The following is a 20,552-nucleotide window of genomic DNA, read 5'->3' on the forward strand; positions in this document are numbered from 1 at the left end:
TGGTGTGATGGATGCAGCGTCTTCAATTCCCCAAACTCATCTTCTCTCTCTTAAAGATCCGATGTGATGCTGAAAAGCAGTTTATTTGTACGAGGCAAAGAGTTAGAAAAACCAATCCAAATACATACAGTCAGCATGGTTTGTGCTTATCATAGAGATTGAGTAGCACAGATTTCTTGAAGCGTCATCGCTTGCAGCTCTTTTTGCCTCCTTTCAAACTAGAGCGAATCTCTGCGATTTTCGGCAAAGAATGGCTTGCCAGTTTGTTGCTGAGAAGGAGTTTCTGCTGCCACAAGAATTATTGTTTTTAAGAACTGAACACAAATGTTATTTGGTGGTGCAGGCAATTGTAATTTTTTTCCTCTTGCCAACACTTAACCTCTGTAGGTGGGTCTTCATCAGCTTGAGCTTGAAGAATAGCCTGCTATTTCTGATCCAAAGAATTAGCCCGACTAGAAAATAACCCGCTAATTTTGCAATGAAGACTGAAATAGCGCGCTATTCCGATCCGAAAATAAACCACCGAAATCTTGGATTTATTTGCAGAATAACCAGCTAATTTGCAAAATAGCGCGCTAATCTTAATAAACACGTCTTCATCAGCTCGAGCTTAAACATTGGCACTGCATGCGTTGTACACCATGTGAGAACGTAGGCAGTCGGGTCGGAGTGTGTTCGCGCCGGTACCGTCCGTTTAAGTGGGCATGCACAAGCATCGAGCTTATAAACGCGACCGTGCCTGAGGCTCGAGCTGGTGAAGATGCGATCGCACATTTCAGCTGACTTCGGGCTTATTTCTCTGATCCCCCATGAGCGTGCTATTCTTCAAGCTCGAGCTGATGAAGATCCACCTACTGTGTGTGTGTGTGTGTGTTTGTGTGTGTGTCTGTGTGTGTGTGTGTGTGTGTGTGTGTGTGTGTGTCTGTGTGTGTGTGTGTGTGTGTGTGTGTGTGTGTGTGGAGGGGGGGGGGGTGGTCACAGAGGAATCGGTCTATTTTGTTCCCAGGTTGTGTCTATAGCTGATTACTGGTGTGGGTTTATTGCTCTGCTGATTATGAGAAATGAAATGGGATCCCCTACAGACATGTGGGCTGTGCCTCACCCAAACACAGACCTGATTCAATTTCCTATCCTGAGGGACATGGGCACAAAAATTATGTGAGTGTTCAGTAGACATAGAAATTCTAAACTGGTCAATGTTTCTTATTATCACTGTATTTGTCTGTTTTAAGACAGCATTTACACGTTTTCCGGAATCAATTTGCCAGAAACAGTGTACACCTATACGGACCAAAAGGTTTCAAGTCATTGCATGCACAGGTGTGGTACCAGTTCAGATGCAGGAGGGCATTATTGCTGCGCAAAGTGTATGGAGTTTAATTCCTTCTGCTTCTCAAGTAACTTAAAGCATATGTGGTCCCGCAAAGCGACAACAGCGAGAGGGGAAACAAAATTGCACGATACCCTTTTGCGCACGGGATGTCACACTTTATTACCTGTGGTCGACAGTCCCTAAGCCACAGCAAAGTTATCAATACACAACCCAACACTGTTCCTCCACACCCCTGTGGTGTTGCACATGATGGAACATTACCTGCACAGCGCATGCTGCTAGAATGCCAATTTGCTACAGTTCAACTTTATATCTCGTTGAGAAGCGTACCCTCATCATGGTCTATTGACACTGCCTACATTCTTCATGCCATGGCAGGTATATGAACGAGGGAGATAAGTCATATACCCTGCCCACAGTCTTCAAGAGAGAGGAAGAAGAGGAAGGAGAAAAAGAATATCCCAACAGTTTCAGTAATAACGTTTAATGCCGCAGTGAATTATTTAGGTTAATATGAAATCTGATGCTGACAAACTTATTGACTTGTTTTTCAGCGAGTGCGCTGTAATGAGCTGCCCCTGGGCACCGGGGCGTATCACTTGCCATCAGAATATCATCGTCTTTGGACTTGAAGCAGAAGGATGGACAGAAATGTTTGTGGCTGAGTGGGGATGAAAGCTTCTTAAGATGAACCCGAGTCAAATAAGAGGCTGCCATACCCTTCTCCCCCACCCCTGATTATTTCATTCTTGAAGAATGGAGCAATGGCAAGCCTGGAATTCATACCTTTGTTTTTCCTTCCCTCTTGCACAACAAAAAAGGTAGTGGTGATCAGACGGATTTGTCACGCCACCATTCTTCCTTTTCCAAATGGTACATTGGTGCTGTGCAAACCCGGAAAGCATGAGTGGTGGGTATTTGTGGGGTATGCGATGTTATACGAGACGACTTTGAGAGGTTTGCTGTTGTACTGTTTCTGTTCTTGCCCTCTGGAGTCAAGTATGTCACATCGATATATAATGGTCACATTACGCGTGGGGACACGCGCTCGTAGAGTGCACTGTAAATGTGGAAAATAGCAGAAATTGACCCTCACGTACTGTATGACATGCAGAGAAGCACTTGTATGTACCCATCTATTGCAATGCCAGTAACATGCTGCCTTAAAATAGATAACAATACCAAAAGACGCAAAATAAAAAATTAATATACAGGCATTCCAAGGAATACGACATTGTGAATGGCATATAAATATTTCATTCTTTTTTTTATTTCATCAAGTGTACTGTTACTGTGAAATTAACAAGTTGTGAAGATACCAGAGCAGAATTGCAGTGTATCTTGAAAAGAGAATATTTTTTTTTATGCTTCTCATCCTACCTCTGTGGTTCTCAATCATAAATATAACTACTCATTAAATTGTTTTGCAAGTTCCACATTGCTAGAAAGTATCTTTGTTAAATATGCAGTGTTTATATAGTGTATATACAGTGTGTTTCTTGTATGTCAAGACAATAATATCTTCTTTCCTTTAACAAGGCAATCTATATACTACTTGAAACTTGGGCCCAAAAATGTTAAAAATGTTGCCATAAATGCATTGTCACCTGTTGGTCCTTTAGCATATAGCTGAGGGTTGAAGGTTTGCCAGGCTAAGTGTCACCTGTAGCAACCATTAAGCTTCTTGTCATTTGCAAGTGCGAAAAAAAAGAAAATCACAGTTAGAGTCGCCACACTTGACCCGCACGCTGGTGAGGGCAGGTGCAGATTCATTGATCCGCCTAGGTGCAATTATCCGTATTGTAAATATGCATTTCGCGGGGATACCAAAGGCGGGTTCACTTCCAGTGGTGGCGGCAGAGAGATCAGACTTGTGCGAAGCTTGGAAAAAGAGATTAGAATGTCTGTGACTCCATTGTTTTCCACCCTCAACTTTTAGTATTTTTGTTTTTTGTTGTTTTAAGGTAGCAGTGATTTAGAGAGGCCAATCTCGCTGTTAAATTGTGAAAAATGAGATGATTATATTTTTTTCCCTTCCAGTGAAGGTGTTTTAAAGTGCTCAAGTGCTATCGGCATTTTGTTATGCTTTCAAAGATTCTGATTAAACCAGAGTTATTCTAAAGTAGATGATATGAACTAGTTGTGTTTGTGAGATGAAGAATATATAGTCACAACAATGCCCATGAGATCATTGATTTTTAAGCTTAGAACCGTCTTTTTTTCATATTTTGGTGAAAGCACAAATTATTAGCATTGGAATTGTATTCACTCTGCGATCAGCAGCTGAAGTTCAATAGTTTACACTGTCCCAATAGATGCCAATGTACCAGGGTATCAAAACAGGTTGTGCTTTTTATCATTGTGAATTATGGTTAAAGTTCAGTAGGGAATTTTACTGCAGATTAGGTGACTGTAGTGATATGGTGTAGACGCGAAGGAAATGAATATATTGCTTGATCTGCTCAGAATGTCAGACGACGGAACTTAAGTGCAGCATGCAGCGAGTGATGAGTTTATTACCAGTGATCTTGGGAAAGCATCAACATTGCTTTAGAAGCAAAGAAATGCCTCAATAAGAGACAAAGCAGCATTCTGTGTTCAATCTTGTCATGTTGATGTTTATAGAGAAAAGGAAGAAGTGCAGGAAAGAAAAAAACAATCAGAAGAATGTAGATTTTAATCCAAATTTGGCTGTCAGTTTTTGACTTGGCATTACTCACTGGGATTTAGATATTGAGCTCTCATTCTCTTGCGGGGAGAATGGGTCTTAAATTAATTGTGACACATGGATTCATCGTGGTTTATTAGCAGGGGCCCCATCCCGGAATTATCTCTCCCAATTGATGGATTTATGGAAGCATAATGCTCTTTTCTGTCTGTGGTCATGCTAGTCTTCATGGGCAGACTTCATTTTTTCCCCTTCCAACCTTCAGAATAGTGTTTTCCCTCTCCCATGAGACAAGCAACTGATACCATGAGTCTTGATGATACCTTACCATTAGTACTACCTGTACCTACATTATCTTGCTTGTTTATATTTTAAATGTCAATGCCGTCAGTGCCAAGTTTATACAGCATTTAGAAAAACTTGATTTTTTTTGGAAATTCTTCTTAGCCAAGATGTCATCTGTTCTTCTAATGTAGGTCTGTGATGGTGAATGCAATACACTGTGATGGTAAGATGATACCATGTTGTGTACATCACATGTTACAAGGTAGATTTATGTGCTGTTCATGCTTGCCCACTTCTGTGGGTTTCATGGCAGCTACGGATATGTACGTTGTTACAGTCGCAGAAGCCACACTGATCAATTTTCATCTGATTTAAGCCCATCTATATGCTCCTTGCCCGCCGTAACCTGTGCCATCTCATCTCGCGGACAAAAGAATAGGTGTAGAGCGCGTCTATTCACAAGTCATGTAATGGAGAAAGCTGCCAAAAGGAGGAGCAAAGGCACGCATATTATGAGATCTAAGTTCTGATGGAATCAATAGTTAATCACCCCATGGCCGTTCAGAGTACAAAATGTAATTTGGCCCCCTCTACATCAAGCAGAGCACTGAATACCACGTAAGATGCATCACTGTCACAGCAGGAATGACGCGATGATTTGAGTTTGTATTAAAAACGCTCACTGCCATTTAGCAACAGGATTTCATTTAAAAGGCATCCTGCCCTATACAAGGCAGCAATCTTCCTTTCTTTTCCGTTTCTTTTTTACCCAGTGTGGAAAAAAAGGAAAAGAAAAACGAGGCCTTTCAACAAATTGAATTGTCACTCAAGGAATATCTCAAGGGTTCTTCTTTGCCCCACCCCCCTTTCTTGTTCAGTGCTGCCAGATTGTCAAAATTAATCATACTGACAGGATGACCTAGTTACAAACAATTTACTGGCAAAGCGATTATCCGTGTGGCAATCTGAAATGTGTTGCCCATCCGTCTCAATTTCGGATTGTCTTATTATTGCTTTTGCGCTTAATGGTATGCGGAGTGCAAATATGACCCTGTGTTGTAATTTATTGAATTTAAACTTGTATGTACTTGATTTGAATGTTGGGCTTTTGAAGTCGATGAAGCTTTCTTTTGATGGTAATTTAACAATGTTATTTCTTAAATGCATGGATACATTGTTGATATTACTCCTGAATAATATATATCCATGTGGAATAGCTCATTTGCTAGGAAGAGAAATACTCTTAAGTGATTTTTTTCTTTTTTTTTTGGGGGGGGGGAGGGGGTGAAATCTCTGAATGAAAGAAATATAAGCGCATTTGTCAGTTTCAGACATGCAACATACTGTGGGATTATAAAAGATGGCTTGTACTGTTTTGTAGTGGAGTATCAGAAGGGATGTATAAAATTTTTGTCAAATAAAGAGGTGCTCCTTCAGGTTTTGTTTTGTTTTTTGTTTTTTAAAAACCACTCAGGTTGTTCCACCATGTCTAACTTTGGAGCTTTTAAAAAGTATGTTTCCTGGTTTATTTTGCAAAGGAGTTGATATGCTGCGATTTAAAAGGGACATTAAGTTTTGCTTTTAGGAGGAAAAGGGAGAGCATGTCTGCAACTTGTAAGCTTGTTAGGTGAGAGTTACGAGAGAGATGGATCTCAGTTGTGCAAGAGATCAGACTGTTGATGTGCCCAGTGGGATGCATTGTCAGGTGACTTTGTGATGTTCAAAACAGATATAAAGTTATTGATGTTATTGATATTGATCTAATTTTGCTTGCATTTAACTGATCTGTTGATTCCCCCCACCCCCCTTACTTCCCTTGTATTAACAGTCACTTTCAAAATAGAGCTTCTTTGCTAGGCTTGCAAGCAAAGTCTAATGTCAAATGATAAATCTTCTCACTGAATGATGGCCAGGATCTGCCAAGAAATATTGTATTATACACATTACAAATGATTTCACTGATGTATGCATTCATGTAAAGATATATATTTATTTATGTATTTTTTTTTATTGTCGCTTGCAATGGCTACATCAGTTCTCCAGACAATAATGACCACCCAAGAATTCCCCTCACGCTGCTATTTATTGGACTAGAAGCCCTGTCATTGTGTCAATACACAAAAGTGGCTGCCATTAGCCGCTGACATTTAAGACTATTTTCTCCTCCAAGCCATGGGAAGTAATGCCCTCTGTAATTACAGTACTTCTTGCCTACTTTAGGCTTAGCATCCTTCTCCCGAAACCAAATTGTGAGACTTGTTGTGACGGTAACAGGAGATGCAATTTGGGGTTCTCTTTCTATACTATTTATTTAGAAAGGTTTTTTTTTCGTTCTTTTTTATTTCAGGTATACATGTGTATGCTTGTTTCCATGGCAATGCAGTTAATGTGATTTTAACAATACTACAGTTATAGAACTATGTTCAGTATTTGACCACCTGAGATATTCCATTCAAATGTATTTTCCATTGAAAATATGATGACTGCTACTGTCAGTGCTCATTGTTAAGCAACCAGAAGGACACTAATCTTAAAGGTCTGATGTATCGTTCCATGTTTCCCTCGGGGGAATGTCAGCTTGCCCATAACACGTACGTGGCCACTCTCTTCAGTTGAGCTGTTTAGTACACGCTAAACTCATCAATCAAACTAATATCGTACTCGAGCTCATCAGTTGTGGTATTCCCCCGACTCAGACTTATCAGTTGTGCTATCATCCTAATCAAGCGCATCAATTGCACTATCACCGCACTATTACCCATAACCAAATGCATCAGTAGCTTGACTGTCGCACATCGAACACACACAAACAGGCCTCTCTTGCCATATCACACACAAACTCTCTACCTGACGCGAGAGAGAGAGAGAGAGAAAGGTGGGGGGGGGGATGGGAGACGGAGGGATGAAGAGAAACTGAAGACACAATTTAAGAGTGATTTACCTCAAAGATGCCGCTCATTGGTGTCATTCTCCTCACCGACGTCCTGGGTGCGATGGATGGGCGGGTCAGTCAGTCTGGTCAGGCGTCCATCCGTTTACTCATGAAATTCATCGAGAGGGATAGATGGCACGGGCGAGGAGGTGTCGGATTCTTCTTGCTAGCTTCTAGAAGGGCGGAGCAGGTGTATGCTGCCCGGTGTAGCCCCAGCAGAGTTGGCAGAGAGAATGGCGGAGGGTGGGATGTTTACCCAAACCTACCTTCCCTCCACAAACATTTTGTCAATCCACTTTGGGCTCCCCGTGAAGGGTTGTGATTGATGGGGGGAGACTGCGGGAGTCGCCCTCGATATTTTTCACCTAAATGGATAAATTGGACAAGGTCTCCGGCAGATAATGCTGAAATAGTGCAAGCAATTCAGACAGGAGATCTTGACAAATGCACGTCAATAGAGCCAGACCGGGGTTCGTGGCACAGATAGATTTGTAGTAGAAGTGCTTCACTCGGGTGAAGACGGAATGGAGAAAATGGATTTCGTGACATCAGCAGAAAGAAAAATACCCCGTGCCCAGTGAAAATGGAAATCACTGTAAGCTTGAGCAGCTGCGTGACCATTGTTTCTTGGCTTAGAAGTTGTTATCAGGGCAAGCCCAAATTTTTCTGAATTACACATTCTGTGACACATCGATCATCAGTTGTTCCCATGGCAACATGATTGAGATGATAACAACGGAAGTTTAGTTGTAAGTGTGTGCATTGATGTATGATTTGAAAGTGAGTGAAGTAGATGTGTTTACTCGAGGATTTGTTGGTGGCCACAATAATGAGCAATTAGTGTTTCACTCCCGCATCCCGGTGACACCATTCTCCACACAGCCTTGTGGGTTAGTGGCACATCGGTCATCGGCAACAGTCTTGTATCGGTGAATGAAGAATGTGGAATAATTTTCCCTGACATATCTATCTTTCAGATCGGAGGATGAATTGTCTGTGAGATTGTCAAGTGTTGCTCATTGACGAGTAACACTAACGTACAAAGACATTGTCTATCTCAAGTGAAAAGAAAAAGGGCCATTTTTGTTGTTGTTGTTCTTATTGTTGTTGATTTGGTGAGAAATTGGAACCATGCTTCATGCAACAGTATGAAAGTAGGATATAAGTTTTGGACCAAAGTTAATTAGATTTTCCCTGCAATCATCACATTGGCAATACAGTTATGGTAACTCCGTAATGGTACTGTCGTAAGGTCTTTATGAATACCCTTTTTAAAAAAATTTGTGATCACTGGTAAAGGCGGATTCTGAGCCGTGCTAAGTAGCAATCACATCTCTAAGTACATTGCAATCGTCACAAGATTAATTGTCAAGACTACTGAAGGATTTCTCATCACCACAGTAGAGTGTAATGCTAAGAGAAAATTCACATCACAAACTTATTTCAGGTGATTTGAAATACAGTTTACTTCACCCTCTTGCATAAAAGCATTGAGCTTTTTCAAGCAGGAACACATTATCATGTCCCTGTCACTTCTTACTGTGTACAAGGACATGACAGGACTCGTAATGAATTACGTGGATGGAATGAAAATATTTCCCTCATAGCTGCTGTAGGGGAGAGGCTGAAAGTTGAATGACTTCGTTTCTTTTAAGTGCCTGGATTTCTCAACCTAGATGTAGTGCTTAATGTTGCTTTTCGTTTGGAACGGGTTGAACTGCGTTCAAAGGAAAGGAGCACGACTTGCCACATGTTTATTACACCACAGGAACATGTTTTGTGCCTTAACGTTTGGGCTGTAGTCTCGGGGGACATTCAGTTGATGTGTTTCAGCAACTTTACACTACAGAGATCTTAGTCAGTGCATATCTGAGTATTTAAAACCTAAGTGTTATTAAGAAAAGTAAAACAGGAAAATAAAGCAGCACCTCTACAAAGATCTTACTCAGTGGAGGAACCCAAGCTCTTTTGCATTGTTAAGAAAAAGCGAGACAAGAAAAAACAAAACAAAAAAAACATTGCTGAACGATGCCCTGCCCCTCCCACTTTTCCCTGATGGAAAAAAAAATGTCACTTTTTTTTCCGTTTTGCTAGAATATATTCCCCATAAATGTATGAGCGTAAACATTTATGCAGATATCCAGTTAACTATTATCCCATGAAGTGAATGTTTGTCCACTGGCTTATAAACGCATACATTACATCTTGAAAAATGCACGTCCTGTCGAAATCGCACACATATCAGGTGTATGGGATTTGCAGCTGATCCATACAGAGAATCCATCAAAGGTTTCGGTGGTGAATTCCACCTGGTGAATCATTCATGACTTTTTTCCATTTCTCTGATTGAATGCCACTTACATAGGGAAATTGGGTGGCTTTACGGCATATTTAACTTTAACCAACCGATCTCAGTTTATGTGACCTCTGTGAAGAATTCCATTTGTTTTGAGAACATGCTTTCTAAATGTTTGATAACTCTTGTGTCAGCTAATATACACTTATACACGATATGCCTACGATGTCGTCATTATCACGTTGGAACATTTACTGTGCCGACATCGATATATAAAGATTCACAACCTCGCCAGGCCTGGCGAGGAGAACCAGCATTGCTAATCACTGCTGACAAAGGAGACCACGCACGAAGCGCAAATGTATGTTTACGACGAGAACTTACCTTTGGAGTGCGTGTGACGCACACTCCGTTGGCTCTCCGGAGGATTCGCAGCGCCCAAGCAGATTGTGCGGAGTAAAGTCCTGAAGTTGTGAAAACAAGTGGATAAGGTGTTGTTAAACACAAGTAAGGAGGCTGAGCTGCCCGAGCACACGGTACGATGCGGACAGCGAGACAGACAAACACGTAATTTAGAATAACCATGTATTCACAGAGTGGGTAGAGATCTAGCGGTCGGGCCTGTCGAGGCGGTTTCTCTGCGCAGCGATGCAGGTTGGAAATTGGAAACGGACGAAATGACGGCGGGAGAGCCGGGGCTGGCTGATGAAGCAGTGAGCAGAGAGCGTTTGACAGTTGTTCCGCGGCCGACAAGAGTTGTCGTCGTGAAATATTGCGGTGAAATTACCTCCGGGGGCCCTCTCTCTCCCACTCTCTCTGTATGCATGCACTCCACGGAGCAATAAAACTTGTGAAGCCGGCATGGGCAAATCACGATAAAAACTCTTTGCTGTCATGTTCTCCCGGTCTCTCTCCAAGCAGGAGGCTTTTCCCTTTTCTGCTCTCACTTCAGGATTTGGTTGAGGTAAATCCATAATATTAAGCTCCCTGGCAGCTGGGGAAGTAAACCCATTAACTGATCGTGTTTCCCAGCGGATGAGGAATGTTAGGAGTTCACTTCGGAAAGGAGAGGGGGGGAAAAAAGACGAGGAGAAGAAGAAGAAAGCATTGAGTAGGTGAAGAGAGAAGGAGAGAAACGAGAGAGGGTAAGTATCCAACAGAGGAGGGCAAAGAGTTGGGATTGCCGTCCGACTCCAGCGGCCCACGGCGTCTTGAATGAAACATGGTCACTATCTCGATAGCTATTTAGCCTCCTGGCTGTGTGGAGGGGCTCGGCTGCTATTTGTCATTCATCAGCGCTGGTAAGTGCCACCAATGTTGGCTCTGACATCCCATCTGTCTGGCTCCGCTCATGAATAAACATGAAGCAGGGGGGGAAACATGTTTACCAATGGCCGATGACTGCTCGGGGTTCATGCATATACATGAAGATTGGAGATACTCACAGACTGCCGCAATAATGGCTGACTGGGAAAGATACGGAGTCAGAGAATGGAGGATTTGACAATCCTTGAGTGCTTATGCATGAATTCAGAGCTGTAAAAGAAGTATTATGAGGCGGTATATTTTCAGTGCAAATCCTGACAGCGTCAAGTTGATGCTAAATGGTGCATGCATTGGTGATGCTGATGTTGCCATAGCAGCTGAATCCAATATAGATCTATGAATCACACAATTCCTCAGCACTCACTATTCACAGCCCTATCTGAAATTCTACTCTACACTGTTTTTTTTTTTTTTTTTGGTGACTGAGTGTGTGTATGTGTGTGTGTGTAGTATTGTATATCTTCTCCCCCCCCCCCCACTTCAGTCATGCATAAACATGACTTCATATACGTCCAACATCCAATTGAAAAGCAGCATCAATGATGGGTGGGTCATTCACCCATTTCTGGGTGGCTCATGCATAAACATGAGGATGGACTCTCCCATTCCATGGATCAGTGTGTGTTGATAACAGACGAATCCTCATTGAGGAGCAAGGGTATTAGCAATGGAGGTAAGCATCCTTCTCAGATAGCATATCAACACATCTTGTTTATGTATAAATAGTGGGGGCAAAAATGGTACATGAGAAGTGATGTGGAAGAGACAAATTGACACTAATGGAGGGCAAGATGTCTTGGGTCCATGAAGTCATGGATCCCCCCCCCCCCCCTTTCATCCCTGCTTTGGTTCCCTGCCATGTGAGTGGAGACTGTCTGAATAGAGAATCACTCATGTGAATGGTGACTGTACAAGTCAAGGCTAAACATGGAAGGTGTGTCAGGTCTGTCAGTCAGGCTGTCTGTCAGCTGGAAAAGAACCTGTCACTGGAGAAGGACCTGTCACTGGAGAAGGACCTGTCACTAGAAAAGGATCTGTCACTAGAAAAGACCTGTCACTGCCAAAATCAGGAGGGCAGGCTGAAAGAACATGACTGCCCTGTCTCTCTGCCCAAGGCCATAAATCACACATGATGAATCGCACCATTTTTCTTCCTTCCCCGTTTTTTCCAAGCAGATTGACAAGAGGTAATTTATTACGTTGCTGATATCAGATCTGTCTGGGCAGGGATAAATGATCCCAATTCCAGCTAATAACTCCTCTATTAGAAGTTACCAGTATTGTGGGCATTGTACCATCTCTGATGCTCATCAGGTAATTTATTCAGCGGGATGAGAAAAAGGTCGAGTAAGAAGCAACTTTTCTGCCCCCGAGGAAATCCCCTCCCAATTAAACTTAAGAAAAGAGATACTGTATGTTTGAGGATTGTGGTCGCTACTGTTGTTGTTGATTGTTGTTGTCTGTAATTTTTGACAGTAAAGGAATCAAAATGACATGGGAAGAAGCTATGGAAGAAGAAGCACTACCATCACACTATTAATATGGCATGATCCTTTCAAATAGGCCTGCACCATACTAGGCCCCTCATGACGAGAAACAAGGCCTCTAGAATGGTTTTTATTCGGTTAACAACAACATTTTTGAAGGTTGTAGCAATATTTCGGATTGACAAAAACAGACATAGGGCTCTGAAGAGCTTGTCAGCTGTCAGTGTTACCAGCTTATTGTGATGAGGTGCATACAAAATAATATTTGGATTTAAGAAAAAATCAGTGTGATTACTGTATACGCCATATGTTTTGCAAAGTTTTCATCATAGCGAATTTTGCAAATCGTGTGCCATTTGCAAATTTAACAACATGTGAAATGATTATCTATGACCTTCACATGAATGCGACGTGCACACATACATGTCTCCCTTCCATTACTGTACTCTACGATAAAAAATTTAACCACTCACAAAATTGTTGTAATGTCCTGATTCACAAAAAGAAATTGACTTGCTAATGTTATAAAGTCCTGATTCACACAAATTTGACTCCCTAAATACTCCCCGAATATATGGCATATACAGTACGTTTCTTATTGCTGTTGACCTTCAAAAGTTTTTCTTTCATATGACACTTTACGAAAGAAATACCTTTTGAAATCTGTACATGCAGTAGGACTGAGAAGACCTTTGACCTCAAAGACATGTCCCAAAACGCATCTAATGAGACAACTCAGTCAGGACTATCAATCATTGTACACCCTTTCTCCTTGGGATTACAGTATTTTTCTTGGAGCCACCTTCTATGCACTGCCCTTTATTGCCCCAACATGAGTGGTGTTGAAACCTCAATAGGGCGATTGGAGAGCTATGACAGAGATTGTTGGTCTCTATGTTGTTGTTTTTTTTTATCACTCCCACAAATATCATTGTAAGGATGATCTCCCTATGTGAATTGATTGATGCGCTAAACGTGTTTGAAGAGTCCCCACCCCCACAGTGCTTGAAGGGGGTATTCTTTTACCCTCCTTTTTTTCTTTTTAAGAATGATTTCATCGCCTTGACAGAAAGCATACAACTGGTGGGACTTGGGCAGATGCAGGTGGTTTCCCATGGCAACCAAAATCTGCCATCCCCTATAGATGAAGTGTGATAAATGGCTGTTTCTAAGTGTTATGCTTCCATGTCCTAGCCAATCAATCATCCTGAAAAAAAAGTAAGTAGGAAATTTGTTAAATGTAGGCTACAGGTGAGCTATTCTTCACTACTCAGCAAATGAGATACATGGATGTACATACATGTAGCTCTAACAGCTCTCTTTTCCCCGTGTGTTTTTGTCTGTAATTGTATACAAGATCTACCGGAGACATAATAATACTATATTGTCTCTACAAGGGAATACATAATGTGTACAATGTATGTAGTGTTCTTGGCTGTAAAACAGTCTGAAGGAAACTGTAGTAGTAAGATGGATGAGATGCCTTATTCCTTACCATGACAGGCAAGCCAGAGGGCTCCCCGGTCTTTTAGGAACACAACATACAGTTTGCATCGAATGGGAGTAATTTCAGCAACAATGCAACAAGTTCTACAACCTGTTTTAATAGTTGTAAGCATGCATGTGTTGCTGTTGTCTAGCAGCAGTCATTGCAACCTGCATCCAATGGAAAATCTCCCTGCGAGAAAAGTGACAAAATGCTACTTAGACCAGGAGGGCGACCATTTCAGCTCAAAAATCCAATACTTTGATATCTTATCAAATGTTTGTTTGAATCCCTGTTGAAATTAGTCATCTTCAAGTTATGTTGGGGTGTATAATTGGACATTGGGGTTTGACAGCTGAAAACATGGGAAGAATTTAACTCTAAAATACCAGATCATATTTTTTGGAAGCATCGCTTCATTGCGTCAGGGAAAGTGTGCCGTCAGTCGTCAAAAGAATGATACTGATAAAGCAGTGTGAAGTTAGAGCTTTGCAAATGCACTTAACAGCTTGTTGGGTTTGTAAAGTGGGTGAAATTATAGACGGGAGGGAAAGAAGGGAAGTGGGCATAAGATTTGGAAATGGGGAAAGACAAATGCGAGATGTCAGTGATTGATCGCCTAAGGCGTCCATCTTGCAACCATCTGACATCTGAACAAACAGGACTCAATTTACCACATGCAAATTGGCAAATTCATTGGATTGGCCGTGCAATTGACGTCTTGCTTCAGACCACATTCAATACTTGACCCTGCAGCTATTGCAGGATGAAACTAGCAGTTATTTCAGTGTTGATTGTAACCCAATCCAGAAATTCGGTTTTCCCCCGCTACCCCCTCGTAGGAGAGAGGCCCCGTCATCGGGAATGTTTATTTCTGTGGCTCAAGTGTTGAATTCGAATAATGGTGGATTCGGGACAGTGGACTACTTTTCTCCCAGAATGCGTTTTTGCATCCGACCAATTTGCGCACGCACGAGAGTCTCGAAAAGCCACAAAGCGTGATTAATCTGCGCTGGCTCCAACAGAGTGGTCTAGATTTTGGAGTTGAACACAAACCTGTAAATCAATCTCCATTGTATAAATGCCTCTCTTTGAATGATATCAAGAGGCATGGGCTTTTGGCCGGTTCACACTGCCTGTCCAAATCAATATTTATGTTCCTCGAATCAAGTCAAATGTCTTTCATATATCCACTTCTCCATCAGAACCATGGACATCCTCAATTGATGGAAAGCTTGGCGAAACAAAATTTTTGAATGTGAGAAAGAAAGAGAGAGTGAGAGGGATAAGAGAAAGAAGGAAAGAATGTAAGAGAGCTAGGGATTGAGGTTAAGCACTTTCACCAGAAACCAGTTCAGCCTTAAAAAAAGAGGAAGAAATAAATTTTGTTTGTAGACACATCCATCCCACGAGACTGCATAACCTCTTTACAGTGGAGGGAGTGGTTGAGAGACTACATCTGTTTGCGTGAAGATCCGAGTTGCAGAAAGGATTTAAACTTGATTTTTTGTTGTTGTTGTGATGTCGTGTGTTTGGAAAGTTGTGAAATGTCATGAAATTGAACAAAAAGTCTACCCTTTATGATTACGATGCATTGTCAAGCAAGTGTTTGGTAATGAATTAAAGGTATGAACCAGCGTTAAAGAGAAAATGCAATTCATACTATTTATGAAATAATGCTTTTTATGATTACTTTGCAATATCTCCTGATGATGCATGATGAACATATCATTTGTACCTTATATTTTGGAGAGTTTTTATTTTTGCAAATTTTTTGAGTCAGTATTGACAAATTGAACAATAGCTGAAAATATGAACTCTATTATAACTAGTACAAATGCTGTAAATGTCTGCTTCATTTGAATGATCTTGGAATAATTTAAGGAATGCATTTTGAATGATAAGAATTTCTCTGTTCATTGAAATTGTTTTACTCTATGATCACAAATTTAGCCAATCATAAAATTATCGGGAAGGCTTGATTTGCCAAAAAATTAAGACTCATTATGGTGTATACAGCAATTAGGGAGAAGCTTAATAGGCTGGAAACTTATGCTGCTATATCATTACGTGTTTGTGTGTTTTTCTGTTGTCTCTTCTCCAGGTCATCCAAGCATAATGGGACCCAGAATGAATCACCCAAGGATGCCCATGAACCCAGTAAGTCCCGGAAAACTTTTACCGTACTGTACCTCTTCCTCCCCTTACTGCCATGAAGCTCGTGGACGATAGTTGTTGGCTTCACTTCAAACTTTCACAGAGATCGCAAAGGATTATCAGCTCTTTTTTTTTTAACTCTGACTGGTTCCATTTGCAGACAAGATGTATCTGTTTCTATATCGCGATGCAAAAGCCAAATTTTATTTGCTGCCGTTCACAGATTGGCCAAAAAGTTAACCCGTTGAGGACGGACTCATTTTGCTTCAACACGCATTTCCCATAGACACTTGCCCGAGTATACTCCAGACTCGTCCTCAACGGGTTGAAAACCCTCACTCAGCTGCATGTGAACCTCTTTACATCCTCAAATTGCACAGTCACGACTTCACAATGACCAGGATATGACCCTAGCATACCCTCAACATGGGCATACAGTGGTAGGTTGGATCACAGGATTTAAAAAAAAAAAAATGATTTTTTATTCATATGCTGTCCATGCAGACAGCTTAAGGCAGATTTTTGTGATGGTTTATTTAAAAAGATTGCCTACACAGACTGATTTTTGTATCATAATGATGATCATAATAATTGGTTGTTGTTTTTGTTGTGTTGGCGTGTGAGTGAGCGTGTGTGTTAGCACACAAGTATTTTGGGCAGTCACATTGCATTCCAAAATGTAATGAAATGTAGGAAAGAAAATTGATAACTGAGTAATTTCAGTGAAAAGGGGAAGTCGTAACTATGAGTCTGCATTCTGTACTGGATCTTCCCTGTTTCCTTGACAGCAGGAAAGCCAAGAACTGGTGGCAATGATTGTGAAATCCTAATGCCATGTCTCTTCCACAAAGCAACTAGGTCTGGCCACATACTTACCCAAGAAAGAATATACGTGGTGCACAGTTAAGCCTTCTACCACCCAACATTGTACTTCCAAGGAAGCCTTCAAAGATTTGCTTGTATGATCTGTTCTCTGATTGAAAAATCGAAAACAAAAAACCACCAACTGTCCATTATGCTTCTCTGCATGCTGAATCTTCTCAAGGAGCCAGTGGTAAGAATCACCACATTGCTTTTATTTTTTGAGTCAATATATCTTGCCAAGATATATGTTTTAATCTCTTCTTCTTCTTCTTCTTGTTTCCCCCTCCTCTTGCAGAACTACGGCGGCCCAAGCATGAGGGCTCCCTTAAACTCAATGCCAGGAGGAATGCCTATGTCAATGTAAGTTGGTAAAGGTCAGAGGTCAAATGTGTATAGAGATCAGGATGAAGATCATAGTGTAATGAAGTTTGTGGAAATATGTAATTGCAGGGTTCGTAATAAGCAGTGAAAAAGGTTAAAGGTGAAGTGAAAACAGACAAGAAAAGGGAGTTTTACTTTATCAGGGGAATAGCAATGACTCTTGTAACATCATTTATAGAGTAAGTAATTGTTTCTTTGTTGTTGTTTTTTTAACTTATATCAGTTCCAAATTAGTCTGGTGTTTTGTGTTTTCTGTCGAACTTCATGTCTTGAAGATGTGTGTAAAAGAGGATGCAAATTATTCAGATCGAATATCTTGTCACATTGTACAATTAGTAAACTTATCATAATCATATACAGAGTGTGCACACAGCAGCAATTACACTAGTATGAAATAAGCTGTAGATACCGAATTGTTGCGCTCGTTCATTCAGCCATACCAAGTGCCAAAGTGTATACTGTAAAATGAGGAATGTTGGTGTGCATTTTAATTTCGTGAATTTCGCGAGAGCCAAGATTCGCAAAATTAAAATGCACGCAAAGGCTCTTGTCTACACTATATGCAATGATTGCCAGAGGCACTTCGCAAAAAGTTCATGCCGTGAAAAAGGCTGTCGGCTCCAATTTGCAAAAATTTCATGCCGCTAAAATTTCATGTTTTACAGTAACTGATGTAAGCTTCCAATTCTCATATCTCGTTTTTTTTTTTCCCACCACAGTCCAGGAGGAAGGCCGTGGAACCCCAACACATCGTCGGTAGGTTTCCAGCTTCCACGTCTTGACATCAGTTTCTATGCCTCTGCCACAAAGTGGTGCTGGAGGCTTTATGTTCTTTTCCTTTGACATGAAGGAGTACAATTAACTTGTCCTCTCCACAAAAGTTTTTTTTTTAAAATCTGTTTGTAAATATGACATATTAAGGAGTGAGTAAGCCAGGTCTGAGTTGAATTCTGCACATTAGCAGGTAAAGGAAGTTTTAAGGGAAAAAACCCAGATATAAATGCCACACAGACTAAGCAATGTCACGGACAGTACCTGAATGTTGTTATTGTTTTTTTAAGATTGTAGTCGAAGAGCATTTCTTATCATTCAAGGGAGCTTGTCAACATAAAAAGAAGTTGGATTACATAAGTGGGTAATATCTTGCTTCACAGCTGTTTTGATTTGATCATCTGTAATTTGGGGTCATTTGAATCATCACAAATTGCGAACTGGCCTAGTTTACTGTACTTCTTCCCTTCTTTTTATGGCGGGGGGAGGGGGAAGGGATGTATTGGGATAATCACGGGCAAGAATGGGGGAGATATGTCAGTGGGAATTGCTTTGAAAGCTATGGAGGAAGATGATGAAAATATCATCACCAGAAGTAATTTCATCCACTGTGTAATTTCCACGGCTTAACTTTCATCGGCTTTGAAAGACAAATGCCATGATATAATGGGATTTGATACCCTGAAGTACTTTATGTACAATCTTTGGAGGTTGGTGTGGATTTGTATATTCCATTACAGCTCTGCATCCCTTGTCTGTATAGGCTTAAGGATCGGTTAACATGTAAATTATCTCTACGGTGCCATTAGTAGGCAGTTGAGAGAATAACTGGCATAACAGTTTGACTGAAAGATAGTGCCTTTGGCTTTACGTTGTGTCTTGCAGTGGCACAGAATTGTTTTAGGAAACAACATCAACCAAAAAGAAAAACTGAAATCAAAATACGATTGGTTAGTAGCATAGGACTTGTGCAGTCAGTAGCGTGATCTAAATGTGGGTTATTTTGTTCTGAACGATAAGCTCTCCCTTAATTGTCTTTTTTTTTTTCTCTATGTGTATATTGCATAAGCCCCATGTGTTTTTATTTCTTCTTTGAAAGTAGGTTAGGTTCATTCTTAAGTTATTCCCTGTGTTGGCTTTCAGGTCACATTGCTGAAGTCTTCTTACAGGCTTAATTACTGATACAAATGTACAGAAGAAGCTTTTAAAGTGTGCATTAATTTGCATGAATGCACACTTTAAACGCAATCAAACACAAGCCGTGATACTAACGCAAAAAAAAAAAAAATTGTTGCATTGGCGTAACCCGCCCGACCCTAAAAATTCCGCCGACCCCATGTTTTTTTATTATTTTTTTTTGCTATCGATATCAAATATCTTGTTGATTGCGATCGCGATCGCACAAACCCGGAAGTGGAAACGGCTCTGGGGATATTGGATGTACGAGGGAGAGATCTAGCGCCTCGCATAAGCCTTCCTTGATCAGTACGTCATCTGTTTCCAACACGGACACGTACTCTAACAAGATTTATTCAGTGTATACGAAGCATTCAGACTGCGATGTATTGTGCACAGTTTTGCCATAGGTTTCTTTCTTGTGTGGAGAACTTACACGAATCTGTATATGTGGGACTGTAATAGAAATCGCCGTGTGCGATGAAAAGATTGTACATATGGGTCAATTTGCATCTATCTTATCTAAGTCAAAATAGTAAAATATGAAGTGAAAACATTCAGGATAGGGATTTCAACATCTTTATATCTTTAAATTCTGTGAAGGGGTATAATTCCAGTAATATCGGCCTCATAAATGATTTGTAGAATAGATGAACACAGCACATTCGGTGCAGCAGTTGTAACTGTTTACTGAGCTGAGCACGAGTTTTACACGTAAAATGCAGGTAGCAAAAAAAAAAAAAAAAAAAAAAAAAAATCCGCCCGACCGACCCTATTTGAAAATCTCATGTTACGCCAATGCAACAATTTTTTTTTTTTGGCCTAAAAGGCTGGAAGATTACAGGCATGCAGTGTTTTACATCTCTGCACAGTTTCATTTTTTCCTTTTTTTTTTAAAGTGTTCTCCACATATATATATTCCACTTATAAGTATAAAAACCGAGACTGATGTTTGAGTGGTGAGAATGCTATGTCTAATACCGAATCTGAATTGGATTTTCTTCCGTCAATGCTAGATAAACTATTCCCAGGCTTCGCCGGGAAGCTTTCCAGTAAGTTCTCAGCATTTCACAGTGTTTCTCTGCATCATTTCAGGCATTTCCCTACCACCCCATCCCCCGTCAAACATATATATATATCTCCAAATGTATCTCAGTATTTCGTGAAAATTGTGTCATTTTTTCCATGATAAGCCGTGTATGTGGTAGCCCTCAAGTGCATGCGTTACTCACCATAGTTAGGTCCGGCTGTCTTGTCGTATGCCGTCCAGTCCGATCCACAGTGCCGTGTGTCTTGTTGTTCCTCCCCTCCACGAGAATGGATCGTCCCTAGATGTAGCTTGGTGTCAGTTCACTTTGGAGCCCAGAGCCCCAAATCGTGATGGCTTTCA

The 20,552-nt window shown here is 40.9% G+C and overlaps 1 protein-coding gene across 4 annotated transcripts in view; it reads left to right on the top strand.

The window, feature by feature from the left end:
* Positions 1-20,552, top strand: part of LOC139710754 (single-stranded DNA-binding protein 3-like) — a 176,146-nt gene that overhangs the window by 137,435 nt on the left and 18,159 nt on the right. For 3 of the 4 annotated variants that reach the window (XM_071622669.1, XM_071622671.1, XM_071622672.1), the window contains 4 exons: positions 15,918-15,973; positions 17,130-17,194; positions 17,935-17,971; positions 20,179-20,214. In XM_071622669.1, coding sequence (XP_071478770.1) covers positions 15,918-15,973; positions 17,130-17,194; positions 17,935-17,971; positions 20,179-20,214 — 194 coding nt within the window. The remainder of the gene's footprint in view (positions 1-15,917; positions 15,974-17,129; positions 17,195-17,934; positions 17,972-20,178; positions 20,215-20,552) is intronic. The other variant, XM_071622670.1, reaches the window with a different exon arrangement.

This window comes from Diadema antillarum, unplaced genomic scaffold, assembly GCF_040938485.1.
Source record: "Diadema antillarum isolate AM-2024a unplaced genomic scaffold, OU_Dant_1.0 seq00001559_RagTag, whole genome shotgun sequence".
In the NCBI taxonomy this organism is placed as follows: Eukaryota; Metazoa; Echinodermata; class Echinoidea; order Diadematoida; family Diadematidae; genus Diadema; species Diadema antillarum.